Source organism: Coregonus clupeaformis, chromosome 15 (assembly GCF_020615455.1).
Source record: "Coregonus clupeaformis isolate EN_2021a chromosome 15, ASM2061545v1, whole genome shotgun sequence".
NCBI classification, from domain to species: Eukaryota; Metazoa; Chordata; class Actinopteri; order Salmoniformes; family Salmonidae; genus Coregonus; species Coregonus clupeaformis.
The window spans coordinates 50385672-50410394 of record NC_059206.1 but is presented as its reverse complement, the minus strand read 5'-3'; the positions used below and the strand labels follow the sequence as shown (position 1 = coordinate 50410394).

Sequence of the window (24723 nt, the reverse complement as noted above, 5' to 3'; positions counted from 1 at the left end):
AGACTCCAACCTCTCCACAATGGCCAAGACCAGAGAGCTGTGTAAGGACATCAGGGATAAAATTGTAGACCTGCACAAGGCTGGGATGGGCTACAGGACAATAGGCAAGCAGCTTGGTGAGAAGGCAACAACTGTTGGCGCAATTATTAGAAAATGGAAGAAGTTCAAGATGACGGTCAATCACCCTCGGTCTGGGGCTCCATGCAAGATCTCACCTCATGGGGCATCAATGATCATGAGGAAGGTGAGGATCAGCCCAGAACTACACGGCAGGACCTGGTCAATGACCTGAAGAGAGCTGGGACCACAGTCTCAAAGAAAACCATTAGTAACACACTACGCCGTCATGGATTAAAATCCTGCAGCGCACGCAAGGTCCCCCTGCTCAAGCCAGCGCATGTCCAGGCCCGTCTGAAGTTTGCTAATGACCATCTGGATGATCTAGAGGAGGAATGGGAGAAGGTCATGTGGTCTGATGAGACAAAAATAGAGCTTTTTGGTCTAAACTCCACTCGCCGTGTTTGGAGGAAGAAGAAGGATGAGTACAACCCCAAGAACACCATCCCAACCGTGAAGCATGGAGGTGGAAACATCATTCTTTGGGGATGCTTTTCTGCAAAGGGGACAGGACGACTGCACCGTATTGAGGGGAGGATGGAGGGGCCATGTATCGCGAGATCTTGGCCAACAACCTCCTTCCCTCAGTAAGAGCATTGAAGATGGGTCGTGGCTGGGTCTTCCAGCATGACAACGACCCGAAACACACAGCCAGGGCAACTAAGGAGTGGCTCCGTAAGAAGCATCTCAAGGTCCTGGAGTGGCCTAGCCAGTCTCCAGACCTGAACCCAATAGAAAATCTTTGGAGGGAGCTGAAAGTCTGTATTGCCCAGCGACAGCCCCGAAACCTGAAGGATCTGGAGAAGGTCTGTAATCCCTGCTGCAGTGTGTGCAAACCTGGTCAAGACCTACAGGAAACGTATGATCTCTGTAATTGCAAACAAAGGTTTCTGTACCAAATATTAAGTTCTGCTTTTCTGATGTATCAAATACTTATGTCATGCAATAAAAAGCGAATTAATTACTTAAAAATCATACAATGTGATTTGCAGGATTTTTTGTTTTAGATTCCGTCTCTCACAGTTGAAGTGTACCTATGATAAAAATTACAGACCTCTACATGCTTTGTAAGTAGGAAAACCTGCAAAATCGGCAGTGTATCGAATACTTGTTCTCCCTGCTGTAAATCCTGATTTCACCATATCTATTAAAAGCATATTTACGAGAGAATGGTAAAATACAGATAAAAGAGGAAGCAATATAATAGATTCATTGGCAGATTCAAACAGATCCTTTCTTCTCCTGCTCATCTGCTAGTGACCACGAAGTGGCACCAAATCAAACAGAATCTATCTTGCTCTTCATCGTCGGTCGTTAGGACCCAGCGAAGGAGTTTAGTGCTCCATTGCGGTATGAGTGGAGTCATAAACGCACCCTCCAAGGAGAAGTCCATCAGTCACTCACAGTAATTACGTAGCAACAACCTGCGGAATTACAAGAGTTCTACTGCCGCTATTCTTGTCTACAATGAGAGAACTTCACTTTAAAGATTACTTTTGGGTGAGTACAAATGTGATTGCAGAGCTATTTGTTTTTAGAGATCTAAATCAGATTTTGATGTAATACGTTAGGCAAATGTCTTCTTTCATTTATGCGGTTGTAAACACAACATAAGAAGCCTACACAATAATCGAACATTTGTTTCGTAATTTAACTTTTTTAGAGAATTACACACTGCATGGATTGTTTTATAGGTTTCTAACCCAGGAGTGTAGTTCTGGTCCTTTTCAAAACATTTAGATGCCAATCAGAATGGCAGGGCTCAGGAGTATACCCCTATAGTGTAGGCTGTATCAATGCAGGAAATTGAAAGACTTGTAATGTATTTGAGGTTTAAAAAGTATTCTGTAGTTTGTAATTGCATTTTACATTTCAGACTGGATTTTACCATACGGAAACTGTATCAACCCCTTCAAAAACGTCAATTAATTATAATCCACATAATTCACATTTCCTGTTGCTGCAGGATTATTTTACTCACATTTAAAGATTCTACATCTGTAGACCTACTGTACCTCTCAAATCACATGTGGTTAAAATTATTAAATGTCATTCTCTCATGCAGACGTACATTACAGGTAACTTCAACTTCAGTTTAGCACCCAAAACCCCAATTTATATTCACGCTCACAAAATACTGGTTTCCATTATTGTTTCCAATATTGTTAGCATTGTCTGATGTCTTGTGTGCTGTAGCCTATTGCGAATCTTTTACATTATGGATTATTTTGGTTGGAGCCCTTGGGGGTCTTCTCTCTGAAATTTTGCAACGAGTTGTTTGCTTTTTGATAGACTGTTAAAAGGCAAGGTGTATAGGGGTTCGATTGACTAGTACTGGGAGGGTGTGAGAGGCACTCCATGGTGTGCCGTGATGACTTATTGCTTTTCCACATTTCCCAATATTGCCAGAACGGGGATCTCATCAGCACTGGTGGTTATGACAGTATCACCCAGCACCTCAACGATGGCAAGAAGACATGCAAGGAAATAGAAGACTTCATGAAAGCCAGGTGAGAAACCATGAAACCAAGATATTGTCCAATAGAAACCATGCATTGAATCCTCAGACTACACTGTTAAAATGAAGTGCATTGTAACACTAACTAGTGCCAACTGAGCTGCCACCACCTTACAGGAGACGAAATATTAACTCTGCTGGTATTGAAACATATGGTTGTGAAGGTATTGGAACAGGTTGAAGGTGTACTGAAACATTCATCCTGAGGTGTTCTGAAACACCACATAATCGAGAGTTATGCAGCACCTTGCCAGAGCCTGGGAGCACTAACCCGGGAAAGGTTAAAAACGCTATTATGGTGTTTCTTGTCCTGTGTGGTGAAGAATTAGATCACTTCTCTTTTGGTGCTGTTTCCTCTCTCTAAAGCTCCTAAAACACTATTGTGGTGTTTCAAATCCTGTCTAGTAGGGTTGGGCGGTATCCAGATTTTCAAATTGTTATACAGTCCTTCGTTCATCCTGGGATTTACAGTATTACTGATTTAGTGCACAAGGGGGCGCCAAAAACACATAAAAGCCCATTGAGTGTCTAGTACCAGAATGCGAACAAAATTAGCACAAGTAATAGCGAATTTCCATGGAGGCTGCTAGCTAAATACGCTAATAAGCGCAAAAGAAAATATACAAATTGCAAAGACAGGCAATCCAGCTCATAAAGTTATCCATATTACATTTACATTTTAGTCATTTAGCAGACGCTCTTATCCAGAGCGACTTACAGTTAGTGAATACATTTTTTTATTTTTTTTATTATTATTATTATTATTATTATTTTTATACTGGCCCCCCGTGGGAAACGAACCCACAACCCTGGCGTTGCAAACGCCATGCTCTATCAACTGAGCTACATCCCTGCCGGCCATTCCCTCCCCTACCCTGGGCCAATTGTGCGCCGCCCATGAGTCTCCCGGTCAGGGCCTGGATTCGAACCAGGATCTCTAGTGGCACAGTTAGCACTGCGATGCAGTGCCTTAGACCACTGCGCCACTCAGGAGTAATGCACCCAAAACCCCAGGTAGGAGCTACCAAATTTATTTTTTGGTGAGTTTGGACATTTACAAGCGAATGTGAACGAGAGACATTGTGCAAATAAACAAAGTTTTGACACATGCTTGTCTGAAGGAATAACAGTACTGACTCTGAAGCAGCATGTGTACACACTGTACTCTGCTCGGAGAAGAGGGGGGAGGAGCAGACAGGCCAAGAATGGAGAGGGGAAAAAATGCAAGGAAATCAAGATAGCAGTGGCAGCTGTACAAATAACTCATCCAAAGGGTTTTGACTTCTCTAACACGGAAGAAAGCAAACACTATAACTTAGGGGTCACGTTAACGCAGAAATCTGCATGTTTTCAAGTAGGATTTTTATTTACGCATAAGAAATATCTTGCTGCGTTTTGTAAACGCAGATCTAGAATGCTTCTTGTAATTTCTGCTCGGCATCAGACACATTTTGTGCTTCAGTTGCACTTTCCACTCGGATGAGAATTTACAAACAGGCATTCTATCAGCAGACAGTGCTCTGACTAGGGTGGCCACATGTAAAATACCCAAATGCGGGACAACGGGATGGTTTTGTGGGACATTTGCAGGATAGTGTAGCCTACACCTGAATCTTTTTTCTGCACACACAAAAATCTTCCTCCCGCTGCACCGAGAGATTATGCCTCCAGCTACATTTTGTGATCCAGAAAGGAGAGACCACTTGTGTGGCTATTTTATGACAATCTGGGAATATGTGGCCAAGGAAACATTTCTGGTTGGTCTCAGTTAGGGAGACTTTTAAAACGGGCTTGAGTGAAGTAGAAGCAAATATGTTGAATGAGTAACTAATGAGCATAGAGAGTTTGACGAAATGACCTTATGTTTCAGTCTAATACAGCTATTTACTTACTTTTGTAGCTTTTCGTTAGACGCACACTTTTTGTAAGTACCGGTAGTTAACTGTCCTCTGCAAGTTTAGCTGGAATTTAGCCTAAAATGATTTTACAAATGTGATTGGTTGACAATATGGCATTGGCCTAAGTCTCTTCTTGCGCTCCGAAGAATATCAGATCTAAACAACCTTTTCAAAGGGCATGAGGATTCATTCCACAATAAAGAAGAAAGATAAGAAAGTCATTTAAGTGATAATGCCCGAGAAGCCGGTGTTTGGAGGATATATTGTCACGGGTGTTGTTAGACCCGAGACAAAGTCAAGGGCCGGCAAACCGTGCCAATATATCCTCCAAACACCGTTTTCGAGGGCAATTTCACTTTTATATAATGGGTTACCAACATATTCAAATAATGATTGACATATTTTAATTAAAAACGTTATTTTTATGAATTTATTCATACTATTTCATCCTTCCACAAGATATAGTCCTGACACAAATCTAGGGTTGCTACACCAAGCCGGCTGGTTGTTTGTTATTTCGGTTCGGTTGTTAGAGACGCGACCCAGTCTTTCAGTCTTTTTGTTCTGTATCTATGGACTCGACCTAGTCGTTCGTTCTAAATGTTCCATTGCCATACTGGCTGGCAACATTCTTATCCCTTGCTTGCTAGCTAGCCAACTACGGCTAACTTACAGTCATGTCAAACAGTGCAGCCAGAATAACAACAGTAGCTGCATTTGCATTTGTTTAAGCTGTTTTCTAGTTACATTTATTTGGATACATCCATAACAATGAGCTAATGAGGCGCGATTTCGCCTGTCATTGAAAATGTGCTCACTCGTCAGGACACTGTTGTTCAGGGGAACTAGCCAACAGAACAGCTAACACAATCACTTCAAACTGAAGGTGGAAAGACTGCAAACTAGCTTCACTTCGTTTCGTTTTACCTTTTTTCAATTGACATTTCTATATATATCCATAAAAATGATGCCAGCTGATTCATGATTTCGACTGGCTGAGAAACGCTGCCTGCCTGTCTGTCTCGTCCCAACTCCCGACACGTTCATTACTATGGGACAGCTGGAGATCGAATTTGAATATTGAAACAATGTTGCAAATGTCGGAGAGACAGACAGCAAGGTTTATACAAATATCCGCTGTTGAAAACTAAATGTTAGTCTAAAATAAATGTGAGATAATGTCTAGATGCTTTTTATAGTGGAGAACAAGTTTATAAATTGCTTGGCTGGGCTAATGAGACAGTGGATTGCGCAGTCAGATCGAACAGAGTAAATAGGCATTTTAACATCATAGATTTAGCCGGCGGTAACTTGTGGAATATACACCGGCTGGAATGCGGTTTTAACCAATCAGGATTCAGCATTGAATGATGTGTTTTATCTGCTATTTCCTCATTTTGGACAGACAATTAACCAATGGCATGGAATTGTGTCAGTGACAATCTAATATGTATAGGCTATAGGCTTACATATTTGTCTTGTTGTCCTACACTCTTAGAAAAAAGGGTTCCAAAAGGGTTCTTCGGCTGTCCCTATAGGAGAACCCTTTTGGGTTCCAGGTAGAACTCTTTTAGGTTCCAGATGGAACCCTCTGTAGAAAGGGTTCTACATGGACTCCAAAATGGTTCTACCTGCAACCACAAAGAGTTCTTCAAAGGGTTCTCCTATGGGGACAGCCAAATAACCCTTTAAGGTTCTAGATGGCACCTTTTTTTCTGAGTGTACTTCATATTTACTGTGTAATACACCACACGATTTGAAGGGGGAGAATTTCCCCCTAATCTAAATATAAACCTTTCCTGACAAACTGATACAGCATAGTTCATATTATGAATAATTTCTATGTTTGATTGTATTGTTTTCTCCTTCCTCCCAGGTATACTGTACTGTGTAATCATTAATCAAAGCACAATACAGACTGTGCAATTAGTCAAGCACAAGGACACAACCCCATTATAACATTGTCATATTGAAAGATATAAAGTGTGATTTAGCAAAAATATTGCAGTCATATGTTAGTTACTTTAGGCTAAAGAAAGCAGTTATGGTTGAAGTTGTCTATATTTAAATGTTCTTTATTTCATGGACACTACGGACTTCCCTTCTGTGGTGCATTGTGGTGCACGCTATAGGCAAATGTACTCTCATGCACATATTGTAGAGAACATTTGCGAACTGTTTACCTTGTTGAATGCACCTCTGAAGAGATGTGTTTGGTCATCTTTCAGAGCATCCATAGAGGAGAAGTATGCCAAAGAGCTACTGGGTCTCTCCAAGAAGATGTGTGGGCACAATGAGATGAAGTAAGTCAGTCTGTTGTTGCAGATGTTATTCATGCTGTAGTTACCCTGGTGCCAGTCTGTCTCAAACAAGACAAGTAAATGCAAACTTACAGTGCATTCGGAAAGTATTCAGACCCCTTGACTTTTTCCACATTTTGTTATGTTACAGCCTTATTCTAAAATTGATTAAATTCTTTTTTTCCCCCTCATCAATCTATACACAATACCCCATAATGACAAAGCAAAAACAGGTTTTTAGAAATGTTTGGGTTGTTGGTATTGTCTGGCATGCAGCCTTCAGATGGCACACTAGAATGCTGTGGATCTGCCCACTGATAGCACTGTCTGAATTGTACATTTACAATTTAGTCATTTAGCAGGCGCTCTTATCCAGAGCGACTTACAGTTAGTGAGTGCATACATTTTCATACTGGCCCCCCGTGGGAAACGAACCCACAACCCTGACGTTGCAAGCGCCATGCTCTACCAACTGAGCTACAGGGAATTTGAACAAACTATTTGTTTTGCATGTTGTAAGATGGTCTGCACACTTCAATGGCTCAATGACCAAGCAGCACTATACAGAGCGATAAAATTATGCATTATTGCATTAGTGTTATTATTGCATGAGGGTATACAATTGAAATACTGTTGGGCCTTTTTCTGTTGAGAAGGATTCTGTCAGTGGCTTGAGTGTCCATCCTGTTTCAGTATGGTCACATGCTTCACATTGTGGTTAAGGCCTTTTCCGGTAAGGTGGGGGATCTGAAACCGATTAATCAAACAGCTCATTCTCTTCATTCTTTTTAATGATTCTTTGTTATGTGAGGTCAGGTTGTTTTGCAATAATTACTTTTCATCAATTGACATTATTTGTGTGTTTGTTTGTTTGTTTAGCACACTAAAGAGATCGCTGGATGTGTTCAAACTGCGTAAGTGTTGCTGTCACAGCAATGTGTCTGATGATGTATGATGATGACTGTGCTGAGTTGGTATTTCCATGTGATCTGTGTGTGTTGTCCACATAATTTACTAACTCACTCAAACCCTCCTTTACAACATAGAGACTGAACATTTGAGTTTGTCACACCTACAACTGGCACAAACAATGCGGGATGAGGCAAAAAAACTAGAGGACTTCAGGGAGGGACAGAAAGAGACAAGGAAAAAGGTACCGTTGCATTCTATCAATTAGTTAAACCCCTGAAATAAATGTAGGAAATATTTTTTTAATTTCAATTACTTATAGACCTAATGCATTGCTAATGCAGTGCACTCTGCTTAATAGTGAATGCAGTTATAGTGATCAACCACTTATATAAAATCGTCCTGCATGGATGTGATAATGCACACTGTAATTGCAAATCATGGATATATCATCTCTATCGTCTTAGGTACAATATAATATCTTTGACACTTCTTCTTTGCAGGTAGAACAACAGATGGATGCCCTACATAAACAGAGGGCCACTCAGTTCAAGAAAACCATGGAGGTAAGCTGGAGAACTTTCCTATATTATTAGTCAAACCATCTGTTATTATCCCAGAAGTGATAATCTTTTCTCTAAAGTCATGTCTAGTTTCAGTCATCATCAAAATGTGAAACAGACTATTCTAATCTAAGTAATCTTTCCTCTGAAAAGTGGGAACAGCCATGGGAAGTGAAAAATGGGGGGGAACCTCTCAAATAAATGGGAAGTTAATAATATAATAATATGCCATTTAGCAGACGCTTATATCCAAAGCGACTTACAGTCATGCATGCATACATTTTTACGTATGGGTGGTCCCGGGGATCAAACCCACTACCCTGGCGTTACAAGCGCCATGCTCTACCAATTATATGTACTTGGGCACCTCGAATGAATGGGAAGTTATTGTAAGTTTGTACATTATTATTATTACATACAGTGCCTTCAGAAAGTATTCACACCCCTTGACTTTTCCCACATTTTGTTGTGTTACAACCTGAATTTTAAATTAATTAAATTGAGATTTTTTGTCACTGGCCCATAGTGTTTTGCGATGGAGGATACCATCCTCATCCAAGTCGAGCTTGTCCCACTCTTGAAGACATCTGCTTTTCATATTGAATGTTTTGAGTTCTTGCCCTTTTGGTTTTGAACTTCACAGTTTGTGTTCCATCACTGGGCCGATACTCTCATCTTCTCTCTGTGCCTGTCGTATCTCTGCTTTTGAGAAAGGCATGATGGAACAGGTTTCTGTTGTAGCTGCATACATACCGGAGAATGCCATTATGTTTGAGTCTTGTTGTGCGTCGACGGCCAGTGCAGTTGCTCCAAATGAGTCCGATTTGAACTCCTCTGAACATTCTCTGGTCAGTGTTTCCATGTCTATCGACATTCTGGACAAACTGTCAGCGTTAATGTTCTCTTTGCCTGGACGATATCTGATAATGAAATGGAAATCGGCGAGTTCTGCAATCCATCAGCACTCTGTTGCGTTCAGCTTGGCAGTCAACAAGACGTAGGTAAGGGGATTGTTGTCACTGTACACTGTGAAGGTCGGTATAAGTAGTCGCTGAACTTTACTGTGATTGACCAGTACAGGGCTAGAAACTCTAATCTTCCGCTCTTGTTTCTGATACAACACAGCTCCTAAACCTTTGTTTGATGCGTCTGTGTGAAGGATAAACGGCTCTGAGAAGTCTGAGAAACTGAGTACAGGAGGCTGTACTAAATGGTCTATCAGCCGCTCCATTATCTGTTGATGCGTGATTGATTTGTGAGACGACATTCCTCTTGTTTTCCCCTTTCCCTGCCATTTCTTTACTTTGCTGTGTGTTCCTGTAACTTCTTCAGGAGACCCTGTGAGCAGGTTGTAGAGCGGCTAGCAATGCGTGAGAAGTCTTTGATGTATTGCCTAAAGTAGCTCATCAACCCCATGATTCCTCTGAACTCTACTACTGTACTTGGTATTTTGTCCTTCAGAGCTCTGGCTGCTGCAGTATCAGCTGGATCGATTTTGCTTCCCTCGGCAGACACTATTCTCCCTAAATAGCGAACCTCCGCTTTGAATGTCTCACACTTGCTGGGCTTCAGCTTGATCCCATATGCTCTTAGTCTCTGTAGTACTTTTCTAAAATTGTTGACATGGTTCTCAAAGGTCTTGCTGAAGACGAGGGCGTTGTCCAGATACGGGAACGCAAATCTCATCTCTCAAGCCATCCAAACATTCCTCCATTCAGCGCTGGAAGGCTGCTGGTGCATTCATGAGTCCTAACGGAATCCGAACCCACTCATACAGGCCCAAGGGGGTCACAAAGCCTGACATGGGCTTGCTTTCCTTTGCCATGAAACCCTGGTGATATGCTTTTCCCTGAGCCAAGAGTGAAAACCAGGAATTTCCTCCAAGGCTGTCCATGATACCTGTACTCTGGATATTGGCTGGCGGTCAGGGTGACACTTCCTGTTCAGCTCCCTGTAGTCTATGCACAGTCGTAAGCTGCCATCCTTTTTCCTTCCACATACGACTGGGGAAGAGTAAGGAGAGTTGGACTTCTCCACCCAGCCCTGTGCTATCAGGTCATGCAAGTAGTCTTTCATCTCTTTGTATAATGGCTTCGGCACAGACAGGTAAGTTTGTGCAACAGGATCACTGTCTTTTAATGAAATGCTCAGATTCAGAATCTCATTGCAGCCAATGTCACTGTCTGATTTGAAAAATGAGCTTGATTCCTCTCTCAACATTTGGTGAATGATTTGTTGCTGCAGTGTGTTGAGGTGGCTTAGATCAACAGGATGATCCCATAAGTCTTTAGTATTTTGACTGTGTCTGAACTCTGTTGACAGCAACAGGGGGGGTTGATGACAGTTCTCCAGCATGGTGGCGGGATAGACTGACTTTATTTCCTGCACAGTGTCAATTACAGTTTGCTCTGTTAACGTGATGTCATGGTCTGTGACGTTCTGAACATCAATGATGACATGTGGAGATGCATCTTTTCTTAGCTTTACTAGAGTCTCACAGAACTCAAGTCCTTCTGCCCACTGAGGGTTTACATCAGGCTCAAAGATCAGTGTGGTGTCCTCTTTATCAGGCTTTGTCTGCACTCGACATTGAACCTGAACAGAGGTGCGTTTTGGTATGTTGATCTTCTCATTTGTTGTTTTCACCAGGTACTCGTATGACTGTTCAGCACTCACTAACTCTATGAAAGCCTGGACATTGTTTTTCGTTAGGCTAGGAAAGGCCATTCTCACTGTCTCATTTAACTGTTCTGTGCATGTGCCTCCTGACTGTTCACCGTTGTTGACGATTTGCTCAATCATATTAAAGCCAATAATGGGATGAGATAGATGTCTGCTCTTCATCCCAATCACTGGGATGACTAGTTCTTGAATGTCAGTTGGCTCTGAGGCCAGTTTGAAAGTCACTACATAAGGCATATTCATTCCATTGGCAGCTACTATCTGTAGTGAGTCAGGTGAGTCAATTAAATCAACACCTGGTAAGTTTTCATCTTTCCATAGTTCATCAATGATACACACCTGAGAGCCAGTGTCCTGCAAGGCTTGAGTTCTCTCGGGCACGGTTTGGGGGGTGCATAGTATCGCTGTGGTGCATATCTCTGCTGCAACTGTGCTGTTTCTCTCACCGGTGGTTCATATCGCTGTTGATGTAACTGGACGGTTTCTCTCATCCACGAGCTGGACAGTGCTGCTGCGGTGGACCTTGTGCTTGATAATGCGTTGTCATGTCATCCTGTTCTCTGCTTGGTGGTGAGGGATATTCCTGCGCTATAAACACAGGTTGTTGAATGGATTCTCTGATTTGTGAGACTTCAGCACTCAAGTTCTTTAACACCATCATATCAGACCTCAGTTCTTTTAGCTCCGATACCAGGTCATGGGGAAGTTTTGGTGTGTTCTGTTGGGGCGGGCATTTCTTTTCCTCAGGGGCCTCATGAGTCTGATCTGATTGGACAGTGGCGGGCCACTGTGTCATAGCCATTTTCCTTTTGTTCTGTTTCTCTATCTCGTAAGCACATGCAGTGTTCAGTTTCTCTAGAAGCAGCTTATCTATAGTTTTTGTGTCTAGGAGATATGGCTGCATGTACGTTCTTATGTTGTCATTTTGTAGACCAGTCATTTTGTAGATACCCTTTATTCAATTTGTATTCATTTTGGTGAGCAAGGCTGGAGAACGTGAGTCTGTCTTTTTGGCCTGGTTCACCTATTTGACCGAATATCTTGAACTCTTGTGCCATACTGTGGCTTGTCCCTACATTTGCACTGTGCTTTGAGGAGGGGGCGGGGCCTGGTTTGTGTCATTGCCATTTCCATTTTTGTTAACAAGCTCCTGCATCTCACTTTCCTTTTGTTTTAGTGAAAGCCTTAATCGCTCTAGCTCTGTTTGTAGTTTTGTGTTCTTCATTTTTATTCGCTTTTGTCCGTTGAGATAACATCACTAGCCTCCTGCATCTCATTTATCATGTCTTTAAGGTTCAACAGTTCAGACATACCATCATCCTCCGGGTCTTTTACTTCTTCCTGTTCAAGATATTTTATAACATGTGAAACACGGGTCATGTGCGTTTTACCAGTTAGATTCACTTATTTCAATGAGATTGTCTTTAGTCAGTTCATACAAGGCTCCTTTCACTTCTATTTGCATATCCTCTAATGCTGGTTCCATTTTACTAGCAAAAAAGTTGACAACGCTTTTAATGAAGGTTCTCTTTTACTGAATGGACCTTGCTGCTTCCTGATGTTCACTCTGACCTCAGTTTGCACACACTCCTTTTCCAGTGTATGTCAAACCTCCACCATAGCCGTCTGTCACACTGTCATCTGTCGGAGTTGGTTTTGAAGATTAATGTTGGTTGAGGGTCTTCCTATCTCATGGAGACGATTTTAGGTGCAGTTGTGTAAAGTACTAAAGTAAAAATACTTTAAAGTACTACTTAAGTAGGTTTTTTGGGTATCTGTGCTTTACTATTTATATTCTTGCCAACTTTTACTCTTACTTCACTACATTCCTAAAGAAAATAATATATGTTTTACTCCATACATTTTCCCTGACATCCAAAAGTACTCGAAAGTTACATTTGGATAGGAAAATTGTCCAATTCACACACTTATCAAGACAACATCCCTGGTCATCCCTACTGCCTCTAATCTGGCAGACTCACTAATCACAAATGCTTTATTTGTAAATGATAAAAATAAAAATGTCTGAGTGTTGGAGTGTGCCCCTGGCTTTCCGTAAATAAAATAAAAACAATACAATTGTGCCGTCTGGTTTGCTTAAGGAATTTGAAATTATGTATACTTTTACTTTTGATATTTAAGTATATATCTAAAACCAAATACTTTTAGACTTTTACTCAAGTAGTATTTTACTGGGTGACTTTCACTTTTACTTGTCATTTTCTATTAAGATATCTTTACTTTTACTCAAGTATGACAATTGAGTACTTTTTCCACCACTGCTTATGTGCATTAATCTGTAGATTACAACAACATTCATATTTCCCAAAAGTTTTCCATTGTTCCCATTAACCCACACACACACGAGCTGTGCGCGCTGTCTCGCTCGGGCACGCTCTGATCACTAAGTCACCTCGTGCAAGTGAGCAGCATTCTAGCACGCTAGCTAGCAAAACGGCTAATGGCTAATTTCCAAGTGGTCTAAACATACAAATAACACATTTATATTGTTTTAAACATGTTTGCTACTGACTAACATCTGTAACATCCTTGATCAGCACTCCTACTCTGAGTCCCTTTCTGAATACTTGCCCTGATTTCATTTTCATCCTAAATGCTGTTGTTTTTCCAATTTGCCATGCCAACTGCTACTCTGTAGCTCAGCTGGTAGAGCACGGCGCTTGTAACGCCAAGGTAGTGGGTTCGATCCCCGGGACCACCCATACACAAAAAAATGTATGCACGCACGACTGTAAGTCGCTTTGGATAAAAGCGTCTGCTAAATGGCATATTATTATTATTATATTATTACTGAAACATCAGGCATGTTAAACACAGTGGAGTGACCCAGGAGAACTGAAAAAAAAGAGAAAAACTGCAAAAACCCAGGATGCCCTATGGTAGCAGCAATTTACATAACCAACACTGTAGTAGTTGACTTCAAACTTAATGTTTTAGAGACGTTCATGTTATCAGTCAGTCAGTGAAGAATAGCATGGTCAGTAAAGCGTATTCACATATTCACACATTGTTTCACCCCCCTTCCCCTGTCATTCCATGTTGTTAACTGAAGTCAAAGAAGATATATGAGCAAAAGTGTAGAGACAAAGAGGAAGCAGAACAGAACATGAACCGAAACACAACCACCAGTAATGCCAAGCATCAGGAAAAGGTAAGCTTCAGAGAAACTGCTGAGGGTCTAGTGGTAGTTCCGCCCCTGGACCACACATTGCCCAAAAAAAAAACCTGACATTACAGCCTGTTCAGGTGGGATGGCGTTTTTGGCCCACAGCATGTCATCACAATCTGATCTGATTATTCTGACCAATGAACAGTCATCTTTTATTTGCATTTAAACCATGGCATTGTTGAATATTCGTTTCTGATTGACTTGAAGGGCATTCTAGAGTGTGCATTATTTCCCTATAACGCACTGTATATCAACACTGTAGAATTCAATGGCTATAGTTAATTCTTAGATGTTCTATGTTTGAACTGCTTTTGAAAGCAAAAGTTGAATTAAAAAACAATATTGGCATTGTTGAACTAGATTTTCATAATAGCAAGCTAGGACTGACAGTTTGGTTAGCCAAACTAGCAAGTCTGTTTATTTGGTTACCAAGGCATCTACTGTAGCTATCTAGTAAACTTGCTACCTACTTCAGTGGATGTTGAACACATTTCTACCTGCAAATGTGTTAAATTATAGCCATGGTATAAAAGTGTAAATCAACTCGGGGCTCTATGCGTTCTATAGAAAATAATGCAACTCCGTGGAAGGTCAGTTCCACTCCGCTAGCGCGTCGTGGAACACACCTTCCACGTCGTTCATTCTTTTCCATAGAACGCATAGCCCCTCATTAATTATCCCTTACATGTATCTTCCTACTTTGAAGGGATAAGTGGGGTAGGCTCTAGTCTAGAGTCTAGACGATCCTATCCTCCAAACAGGGCTGTGTATGTAAATATACTGTATGTACATTTGTATCAACACGCCCACACGATCAGACTGAGCATTTCAATGGCAAAAGGAGGCTCAGAGAAATAAATGATAAAAATTATATTTTGAGTTATTTTCATGAAATAAACACACACAGTGATTTATTAGACATACGGTGATGATTTAAACATTTCATTAAAAAGACTGCTTGGGGGCTTTAAAAAGAAATAAAAACACTAGTGACACTAAATTAGGTGAGTGAGCCATGGGAATCTGTTGAGCTAAGGAAATAGCAGGCCTATTTTGACCACAGGAATTAGACCACAATAATTAGGCCAACATTGACCACAGGAAGAACAAGGCTATCTAGCTTGTACACAGTTTATGAAGTGGACATTTTCCAATAAGATGTCATACTTTTACTGTATACTAAAGTAATGACCTGAACACAAGGAAGGGTTACATAAAGTACCGAATCATCAGTGTTTTTCTTCTTCATCATCTTTCAGATATTTGCAAAAACACATCAAGCAAAACTGAATGCAGAGGTAGCTGGTAAGAATGACAACCTATTATCCTTTTGGCTCTTATCCACCATAAACAGGGAAAATCACAAGTCATCATCTAAGTTACAGTTGAAGTCGGAAGTCTACATACACTTACAGTGAGGGAAAAAAGTATTTGATCCCCTGCTGATTTTGTACGTTTGCCTACTGACAAAGACATGATCAGTCTATAATTTTAATGGTAGGTTTATTTGAACAGTGAGAGACAGAATTACAAAAATAAAATCCTGAAAAACGCATGTCAGAAATGTTATAAATTGATTTGCATTTTAATGAGGGAAATAAGTATTTGACCCCTCTGCAAAACATGACTTAGTACTTGGTGGCAAAAACCTTGTTGGCAATCACAGAGGTCAGACGTTTCTTGTAGTTGGCCACCAGGTTTGCACACATCTCAGGAGGGATTTTGTCCCACTCCTCTTTGCAGATCTTCTCCAAGTCATTAAGGTTTCGAGGCTGACGTTTGGCAACTCGAACCTTCAGCTCCCTCCACATTTTCTATAGGATTAAGGTCTGGAGACTGGCTAGGCCACTCCAGGACCTTAATGTGCTTCTTCTTGAGCCACTCCTTTGTTGCCTTGGCCGTGTGTTTTGGGTCATTGTCATGCTGGAATACCCATCCACGACCCATTTTCAATGCCCTGGCTGAGGGAAGGAGGTTCTCACCCAAGATTTGACGGTACATGGCCCCATCCATCGTCCCTTTGATGCGGTGAAGTTGTCCTGTCCCCTTAGCAGAAAAACACCCCCAAAGCATAATGTTTCCACCTCCATGTTTGACGGTGGGGATGGTGTTCTTGGGGTCATAGGCAGCATTCCTCCTCCTCCAAACACGGCGAGTTGAGTTGATGCCAAAGAGCTCGATTTTGGTCTCATCTGACCACAACACTTTCACCCAGTTCTCCTCTGAATCATTCAGATGTTCATTGGCAAACTTCAGATGGGCCTGTATATGTGCTTTCTTGATTAGGGGGACCTTGCGGGCGCTGCAGGATTTCAGTCCTTCACGGCGTAGTGTATTACCAATTGTTTTCTTGGTGACTATGGTCCCAGCTTCCTTGAGATCATTGATAAGATCCTCCCGTGTAGTTCTGGGTTGATTCCTCACCGTTCTCATGATCATTGCAACTCCATGAGATGAGATCTTGCATGGAGCCCCAGGCCTAGAGAGATTGACAGTTATGTTATGTTTCTTCCATTTGCGAATAATCGCACCAACTGTTGTCACCTTCTCACCAAGCTGCTTGGCGATGGTCTTGTAGCTCATTCCAGCCTTGTGTAGGTCTACAATCTTGTCCCTGACATCCTTGGAGAGCTCTTTGGTCTTGGCCATGGTGGAGAGTTTGGAATCTGATTGATTGATTGCTTCTGTGGACAGGTGTCTTTTATACAGGTAACTAGCTGAGATTAGGAGCACTCCCTTTAAGAGTGTGCTCCTAATCTCAGCTCATTACCTGTATAAAACACACCTGGGAGCCAGAAATCTTTTTGATTGAGAGGGGGTCAAATACTTATTTCCCTCATAAAAATAAAAAATCAATTTATAACATGCGTTTTTCTGGATTTTTGTTGTTGTTATTTTGTCTCTCACTATTCAAATAAACCTACCATTAAAATTAGAAACTGATCATGTCTTTGTCAGTGGGCAAACGTACAAAATCAGCATGGGATCAAATGCTTTTTTCCCTCACTGTAGGTTGGAGTCATTAAAACTCGTTTTTCAGCCACTCCATACATTTCTTGTTAACAAACTATAGTTTTGGCAAGTCGGTTAGGACATCTACTTTGTGCATGACACAAGTAATTTTTCCAACAATTGTTTACAGACAGATTATTTCACTTATAATTCACTGTATCACAATTCCATTGGGTCAGAAGTTTACATACACTAAGTTGACTGTGCCTTTAAACAGCTTGGAAAATTCCAGAAAATTATGTCATGGCTTTAGAAGCTTCTGATAGGCTGATTGACATAATTTGAGTCAATTGGAGGTGTACCTGTGGATGTATTTCAAGGCCTACCTTCAAACTCAGTGCCTCTTTGCTTGACATCATGGGAAAATCAAATCAGGTACAACAGTATCTATATCCACAGTAAAACGAGTCCTATATCGATATAACCTGAAAGGCCGCTCAGCAAGGAAGAAGCCAAGACCTCAAAAATAGAATTGTAGACCTCCACAAGTCTGGTTCATCCTTGGGAGCAATTTCCAAACGCCTGAAGGTACCACGTTCATCTGTGCAAACAATAGTACACAAGTATAAACACAATCGGACCACGCAGCCGTCATACCGCTCAGGAAGGAGACGCGTTCTGTCTCCTAGAGATTAACGTACCTTGGTGCGAAAAGTGCAAATCAATCCCAGAACAACAGCAAAGGACCTTGTGAAGATGCTGGAGGAAACAGGTAAAAAAGTATCTATATCCACAGTAAAACGAGTCCTATATCGACATAACCTGAAAGGCCGCTCAGCAAGGAAGAAGCCACTGCTCCAAAACCGCCATAAAAGAAGCCAGACTACGGTTTGCAACTGCATATGGGGACAAAGATCATACTTTTTGGAGAAATGTCCTCTGGTCTGATGGAACAAAACTAGAACTGTTTGGCCATAATGACCATCGTTATGTTCGTAGGATAAAGGGGGATTCTTGCAAGCCGAAGAACACCATCCCAACCGTGAAGAACGGGGGTGGCAGCATCATGCTGTGGGGGTGCTTTGCTGCAGGAGGGACTGGTGCACTTCCGACTTCAACTGTATGTGCCGATAGTATGGTCTCCAAAGATGTACAGTTGAAGTCGTAAGTTTACATACACCTTAGCCAAATACATTTAAACTCAGTTTTTCACAATTCCTGACATTTAATCCTAGTAAAAATTCCCTGTCTTAGGTCAGTTAGGAGGTTGAGGTCAGGGCTTTGTGATGGCCACTCCAATACCTTGACTTTGTTGTCCTTAAGCCATTTTGCCACAACTTTGGAAGTATGCTTGGGGTCATTGGCCATTTGGAAGACCCATTTGCGACCAAGCTTTAACTTCCTGACTGATGTCTTGAGATGTTGCTTCAATATATCCACATAATTTTCCTTCCTCATGATGCCTTCTTTTGTGAAGTGCACCAGTCTCTATTGCAGCAAAGAACCCCCACAACATGATGCTGCCACCCCCGTGCTTCACGGTTGGGATGGTGTTCTTCGGCTTGCAAGAATACCCCTTTTTCCTCCAAACATAACTATGGTCATTATGGCCAAACAGTTCTATTTTTGTTTCATCAGACCAGAGGACATTTCTCCAAAAAGTATGATCTTTGTCCCCCATGTGCACTTGCAAACCGTAGTCTGGCTTTTTTTATGGCGGTTTTGGAGCAGTGGCTTCTTCCTTGCTGAGCGGCCTTTCAGGTTATGTCGATATAGGACTCGTTTTACTGTGGATATATATACTTTTGTACCTGTTTTGATTTTCCCATGATGTCAAGCAAAGAGGCACTGAGTTTGAAGGTAGGCCTTGAAATACATCCACAAGTACACCTCCAATTGACTCAAATGATGTCAATTAGCCTATCAGAAGCTTCTAAAACCATGACATCATTTTCTGGAAATTTTCAAGCTGTTTAAAAATGCACAGTCAACTTAGTGTATGTAAACTTCTGACCCACTGGAATTGTGATACAGTGAATTATAAGTGAAATTATCTGTCTTTAAACAATTGTTTGAAAAATTACTTGTGTCATGCACAAAGTAGATGTCCTAACCGACTTGCTTGTTTGTTAACAAGAAATGTGTGGATTGGTTGAAAAACAAGTTTTAATGACTCCAACCTAAATGTATGTAAACTTCCGACTACAACTGTATATTCTCTGATTTGAATCCCAGACAGGCTGTACATGCAGAATGTGGCTATGCTGGGAAAAATCAGGGAGGACTGGCAGAAAGAGCATGTCAACGCATGCGAGGTAAGGTAGTATTTTGTCGATTTGTTAGTTATATACTGTATCACTGGTATATTACGTGTAATATTGTTACTATGCCGGAGAGAAAGGAAACCGCTCAGAGATTTCACCATGAGGCCAATGGCAACAGTTACAGAGTTTAATGGCAGTGATAGGAGAAAACTGAGGATTGATCAATGACATTGTAGTTACTCCACAATACTAACCTAATTGACAGAAGGAAAAGAAGGATGCCTGTACAGCAGTGTTTCCAAACTCGGTCCTCGGGACCCCAAGGGGTGCAAGTTTTGGTTTTTGCCCTAACACTACACAACTGATTCAAATTATCAAAGCTTAATGATTAGTTTATTATTTGAATCAGCTATATAGTGCTAGGGCAAAAACCAAAACGTGCAACCCTTGGGGTCCCGAGGACCGAGTTTGGGAAACCCTGTTGTACAAAATATAAATATTCAAAAACATGCATCCTGTTTGCAACAAGGCACTAAAGTAATACTACAAAAAAATGTGGCTAAGCAATTAACTTTTTGTTCTGAATTCAAAGTGTTATGTTTGGGGCAAATCCAATACAACACATTACTGTGTACCACTGTCCATATTTTCAAGCATAGTGGTGGCTGTATCATGTTATGGGTATGCTTGTAATCTTTAAGGACTGGGGAGTTTTTCAGGATAAAAAATAAACGGAATGGAGCTAAGCACAGGCATAATCCTAGAGGAAAACCAGGTTCAGTGTGCTTCCCACCAGACACTGGGAGATGAATTCACCTTTCAGCAGGACAATAACCTAAAACACAAGGCCAAATCTAAACTGGAGTTGTTTACCAAGAAGACAGTGAATGTTCCTGAGTGGCCGAGTTACTGTTTTGACTTAAATCTACTTGAAAATCTATGGCAAGACCTGAAAATGGTTATCTAGCAATGATCAACAACCAATTTGACCGAGCTTGAAGAATTTTGAAAATAATAATGGGCAAATGTTAAACAATCCAGGTGTGGAAAGATCTTAGAGACTTACCCAGAAAGACTCACAGCTGGAATCGCTGCCAAAGGTGCTTATACAAAGTATTGACTCAGGGTTTTAAATACTTATGTAAATGAGATATTTATGTGTTTCATTTTTAATATATTTGCTAAAATTTTAAAAACATGTTTACACTTTGTCATTAGGGGTATTGTGTGTAGATGGGTGAGAAAAAACATAAACATATTTAATTTAACATTTTGAATTCAGGCTGTAACAACAAAATGTGGAATAAGTCAAGGGGTATGAATACTTTCTCAAGGCACTGTACATCATTTAGTGCTCTGTTACATCCAGGTATTTGAGAAGCAGGAAGTTGAGAGGATCAACACTCTAAGGAACATGGTGTGGACTCATCTCAACCAGCTCTCCCAGCAGTGTGTCACCAGCGATGAGGTAAAGTCACACTTCAAATGCTTTATTTTCTAGGGACTCATCAAGGTGCAATCTGCAGTAGTTACTTACTGGTATTCAATGATGCCCAAAGAATAGCATGAAGGATTGTGGCTGTAAGTGACCTTCCATATTGTTTGTGTTTCTAACTTGTTCGTCTGTGTGTGTCTGTATGTTCAGCTATATGAGGAAGTGAGGAAGTCTCTTGAACAGTGTGACATACAGGAGGACATTGAACACTTTGTGAACCTCAGACGGACTGGGGACAAACCACCAGGTACAGTTCCTCACTCTTCACAGATCACCTTTGACATCCAAAGAAAACAACAGGCACATTCATCTAAGGAATACAATAAAAATCAGACGCTGACTTTTTTGTCATCCTTGATGCTTTTATGTAGGCATTAGCCCTGTTAGTGAGCATTTATCCTTTGCCAAGATCATCCATCAACCTGACAGGTGTGGCATATCAAGAAGCTCAGTTTGTAGAGCATGGCGCTTGCAATGCCAGGGTTGTGGGTTCGATACCCACGGGGGGCCAGTATAAAATTAAAATAAAATTATGCACTCACTAACTGTAAGTCGGTCTGGATAAGAGCGTCTGCTAAATGACTAAAATGTATATGTTATGTGTGTCCGGGTCCCCCTCCTTGACAGTCTAGTTGTTTACTGTAGTTGTAGTGTACTCACTACTCACACCCTGGCCTGCTCTGTCCTCACTTCTCAGCTCCTATTCTGTATGAGAACTTCTACAGCAGTCAGAGGGTCACCGTTGCACCATCAGCCACCCAAATGGCTCCAACTATCACCAGGTGAAAGCGGTTTTATCAATATATATACAGTGGGGAGAACAAGTATTTGATACCCTGCTGATTTTGCAGGTTTTCCTACAAAGCATGTAGAGGTCTGTAATTTTTATCATAGGTACACTTCAACTGTGAGAGACGGAATCTAAAACAAAAATCCAGAAAATCACATTGTATGATTTTTAAGTAATTAATTTGCATTTTATTGCATGACATAAGTATTTGATACATCAGAAAAGCAGAACTTAATATTTGGTACAGAAACCTTTGTTTGCAATTACAGAGATCATATGTTTCCTGTAGGTCTTGACCAGGTTTGCACACACTGCAGCAGGGATTTTGGCCCACTCCTCCATACAGACCTTCTCCAGATCCTTCAGGTTTTGGGGCTGTCGCTGGGCAATACGAGGTGAGATCTTGCATGGAGCCCCAGACCGAGGGTGATTGACCGTCATCTTGAACTTCTTCCATTTTCTAATAATTCACCTACCAACCAGTAAGAATTCCGGCTCTCACAGACCTGTTAGTTCTTCTTTAAGAAGCCCTCCTGTTCTCCACTCATTACCTGTATTAACTGCACCTGTTTGAACTCATTACCTGTATAAAAGACACCTGTCCACACACTCAATCAAACAGTCTCCAACCTCTCCACAATGGCCAAGACCAGAGAGCTGTGTAAGGACATCAGGAATAAAATTGTAGACCTGCACAAGGCTGGGATGGGCTACAGGACAATAGGCAAGCAGCTTGGTGAGAAGGCAACAACTGTTGGCGCAATTATTAGAAAATGGAAGAAGTTCAAGATGACGGTCAATCACCCTCGGTCTGGGGCTCCATGCAAGATCTCACCCTGTGGGGCATCAATGATCATGAGGAAGGTGAGGGATCAGCGCAGAACTACACGGCAGGACCTGGTCAATGACCTGAAGAGAGCTGGGACCACAGTCTCAAAGAAAACCATTAGTAACACACTACGTTGTCATGGATTAAAATCCTGCAGCGCACGCAAGGTCCCCCTGCTCAAGCCAGCGCATGTCCAGGCCCGTCTGAAGTTTGCCAATGACCATCTGGATGATCCAGAGGAGGAATGGGAGAAGGTCATGTGGTCTGATGAGACAAAAATTGAGCTTTTTGGTCTAAACTCCACTCGCCGTGTTTGGAGGAAGAAGAAGGATGAGTACAACACCAAGAACACCATCCCAACCGTGAAGCATGGAGGTGGAAACATCATTCTTTGGGGATGCTTTTCTGCAAAGGGGACAGGACGACTGCACCGTATTGAGGGGAGCATGGATGGGGCCATATATCGCGAGATCTTGGCCAACAACCTCCTTCCCTCAGTAAGAGCATTGAAGATGGGTCGTGGCTGGGTCTTCCAGCATTACAACGACCCGAAACACACAGCCAGGGCAACTAAGGAGTGGCTCCGTAAGAAGCATCTCAAGGTCCTGGAGTGGCCTAGCCAGTCTCCAGACCTGAACCCAATAGAAAATCTTTGGAGAGAGCTGAAAGTCCGTATTGCCCAGCGACAGCCCCGAAACCTGAATGATCTGGAGAAGGTCTGTATGGAGGAGTGGGCCAAAATCCCTGCTGCAGTGTGTGCAAACCTGGTCAAGACCTACAGGAAACGTATGATCTCTGTAATTACAAACAAAGGTTTCTGTACCAAATATTAAGTTCTGCTTTTCTGATGTATCAAATACTTATGTCATGCAATAAAATGCAAATTAATTACTTAAAAATCATACAATGTGATTTTCTGGATTTTTGTTTTAGATTCCATCTCTCACAGTTGAAGTGTACCTATGATAAAAAATTACAGACCTCTACATGCTTTGTAAGTAGGAAAACCTGCAAAATTGGCAGTGTATCAAATACTTGTTCTCCCCACTGTATATTTTTTTTTGGTCCAAACCAATAATATATGTTTTATCTTGAAAGGGGAACAACACACACAGCAGATGAGGATTTTCCCCTTACCACAAAAATCATGTTTTTCATTATAATTCTCATCATGTCATGTCGATTTCTATTTTGTCTGTTTTGTGAAAATCAGGAGACCATTGCCTAATCCAACCAATACCGGAGGTACATGTCACAAATTACTGAGATATATAGATATTATGACAAAGTTGTCAGATATAATCCATAATTGAAAATATTGACAAACTGTTCTTTGTTTTCTTTTTAATGAAAGCCACTTTTTGTTTGTTTATTTATTTGTGTTTTGACTTCCACTGCTGTAGGTGACTTGATCAACTCAACTGTACAATATCCAGATCCAGGCTATAGTGTTCTACGATACTAGCACACATATTCACTGGTAAGTAGTGTATTCTTCAGTATTACAGCTTCAGTCAAATGACCATTGTTATCACAATAAGTTTGAGCCCACCTAAAACCATGGTTTTATTAGTTATTTTTTAAAACTATTTGTTTCCAGTTATCCATGGATATTGACTGCCTGGTGGAATGCTGATTGTGAATACCTTCATTGATGGATATAAAGAGTGGACTTTGTGCTTTCCTTGTCATTCAACAGTGACACCAGACAAACTAACTACTGAAATACCACCAATGCTGACATTAGTACAGCATGTTTGATTATGTCATCTTTGTGGTTGTATAGCTGTGTTATAAACAGTAAGATTCAGTGTCATAGCTCATATACAATATATGTCAATAGGTAATATATTTAGTTTTGTACAGTCTAAACCAGGAAATATTGTTAAAGCAAAAATAAAAGTAATCACTTAATTTTTTTATTTTTTATTGGCCCATCCACCACCTCCCCGCTTCGGAGGACAAAAATAATTTGGCCTCCGACAAATTTAATTTGACAGCTTAAATGTTTTTTGTTACACTTCTCTCTTTCTTTTCTTCACAGTAGTTACAAAGTTGACATAAGTCACATTCAGATAGACAGTACCCAAACACATACGGTATACATTATACAGTGAGGGGAAAAAAGTATTTCATCCCCTGCTGATTTTGTACGTTTGCCCACTGACAAAGAAATGATCAGTCTATAATTGTAATGGTAGATTTATTTGAACAGT

The 24723-nt window shown here is 41.1% G+C and overlaps 1 protein-coding gene across 2 annotated transcripts; it reads left to right on the top strand.

Annotated features, from left to right (window-relative positions):
- The first annotated feature begins 1529 nt into the window (after positions 1-1529).
- Positions 1530-24660, top strand: LOC121583408 (proline-serine-threonine phosphatase-interacting protein 2-like). Of its 2 annotated transcripts, XM_041899585.2 has the most exons (15): positions 1530-1617; positions 2527-2627; positions 6762-6836; positions 7713-7747; positions 7880-7986; positions 8246-8308; positions 14061-14159; positions 15437-15482; positions 19365-19444; positions 20763-20861; positions 21039-21135; positions 21586-21670; positions 23721-23752; positions 23911-23987; positions 24108-24660. In XM_041899585.2, the coding sequence occupies exons 1-14, from the start codon at positions 1585-1587 to the stop codon at positions 23970-23972; spliced, it is 1014 nt and encodes a 337-aa protein (XP_041755519.1). In that variant the 5' UTR covers positions 1530-1584; the 3' UTR covers positions 23973-23987; positions 24108-24660. The 2 variants fall into 2 exon arrangements, 1 of the variants encoding a protein (XP_041755519.1); XR_006003518.1 differs by having other exon boundaries at positions 23721-23987; positions 24108-24121.
- The last annotated feature ends 63 nt before the right edge of the window (positions 24661-24723 follow it).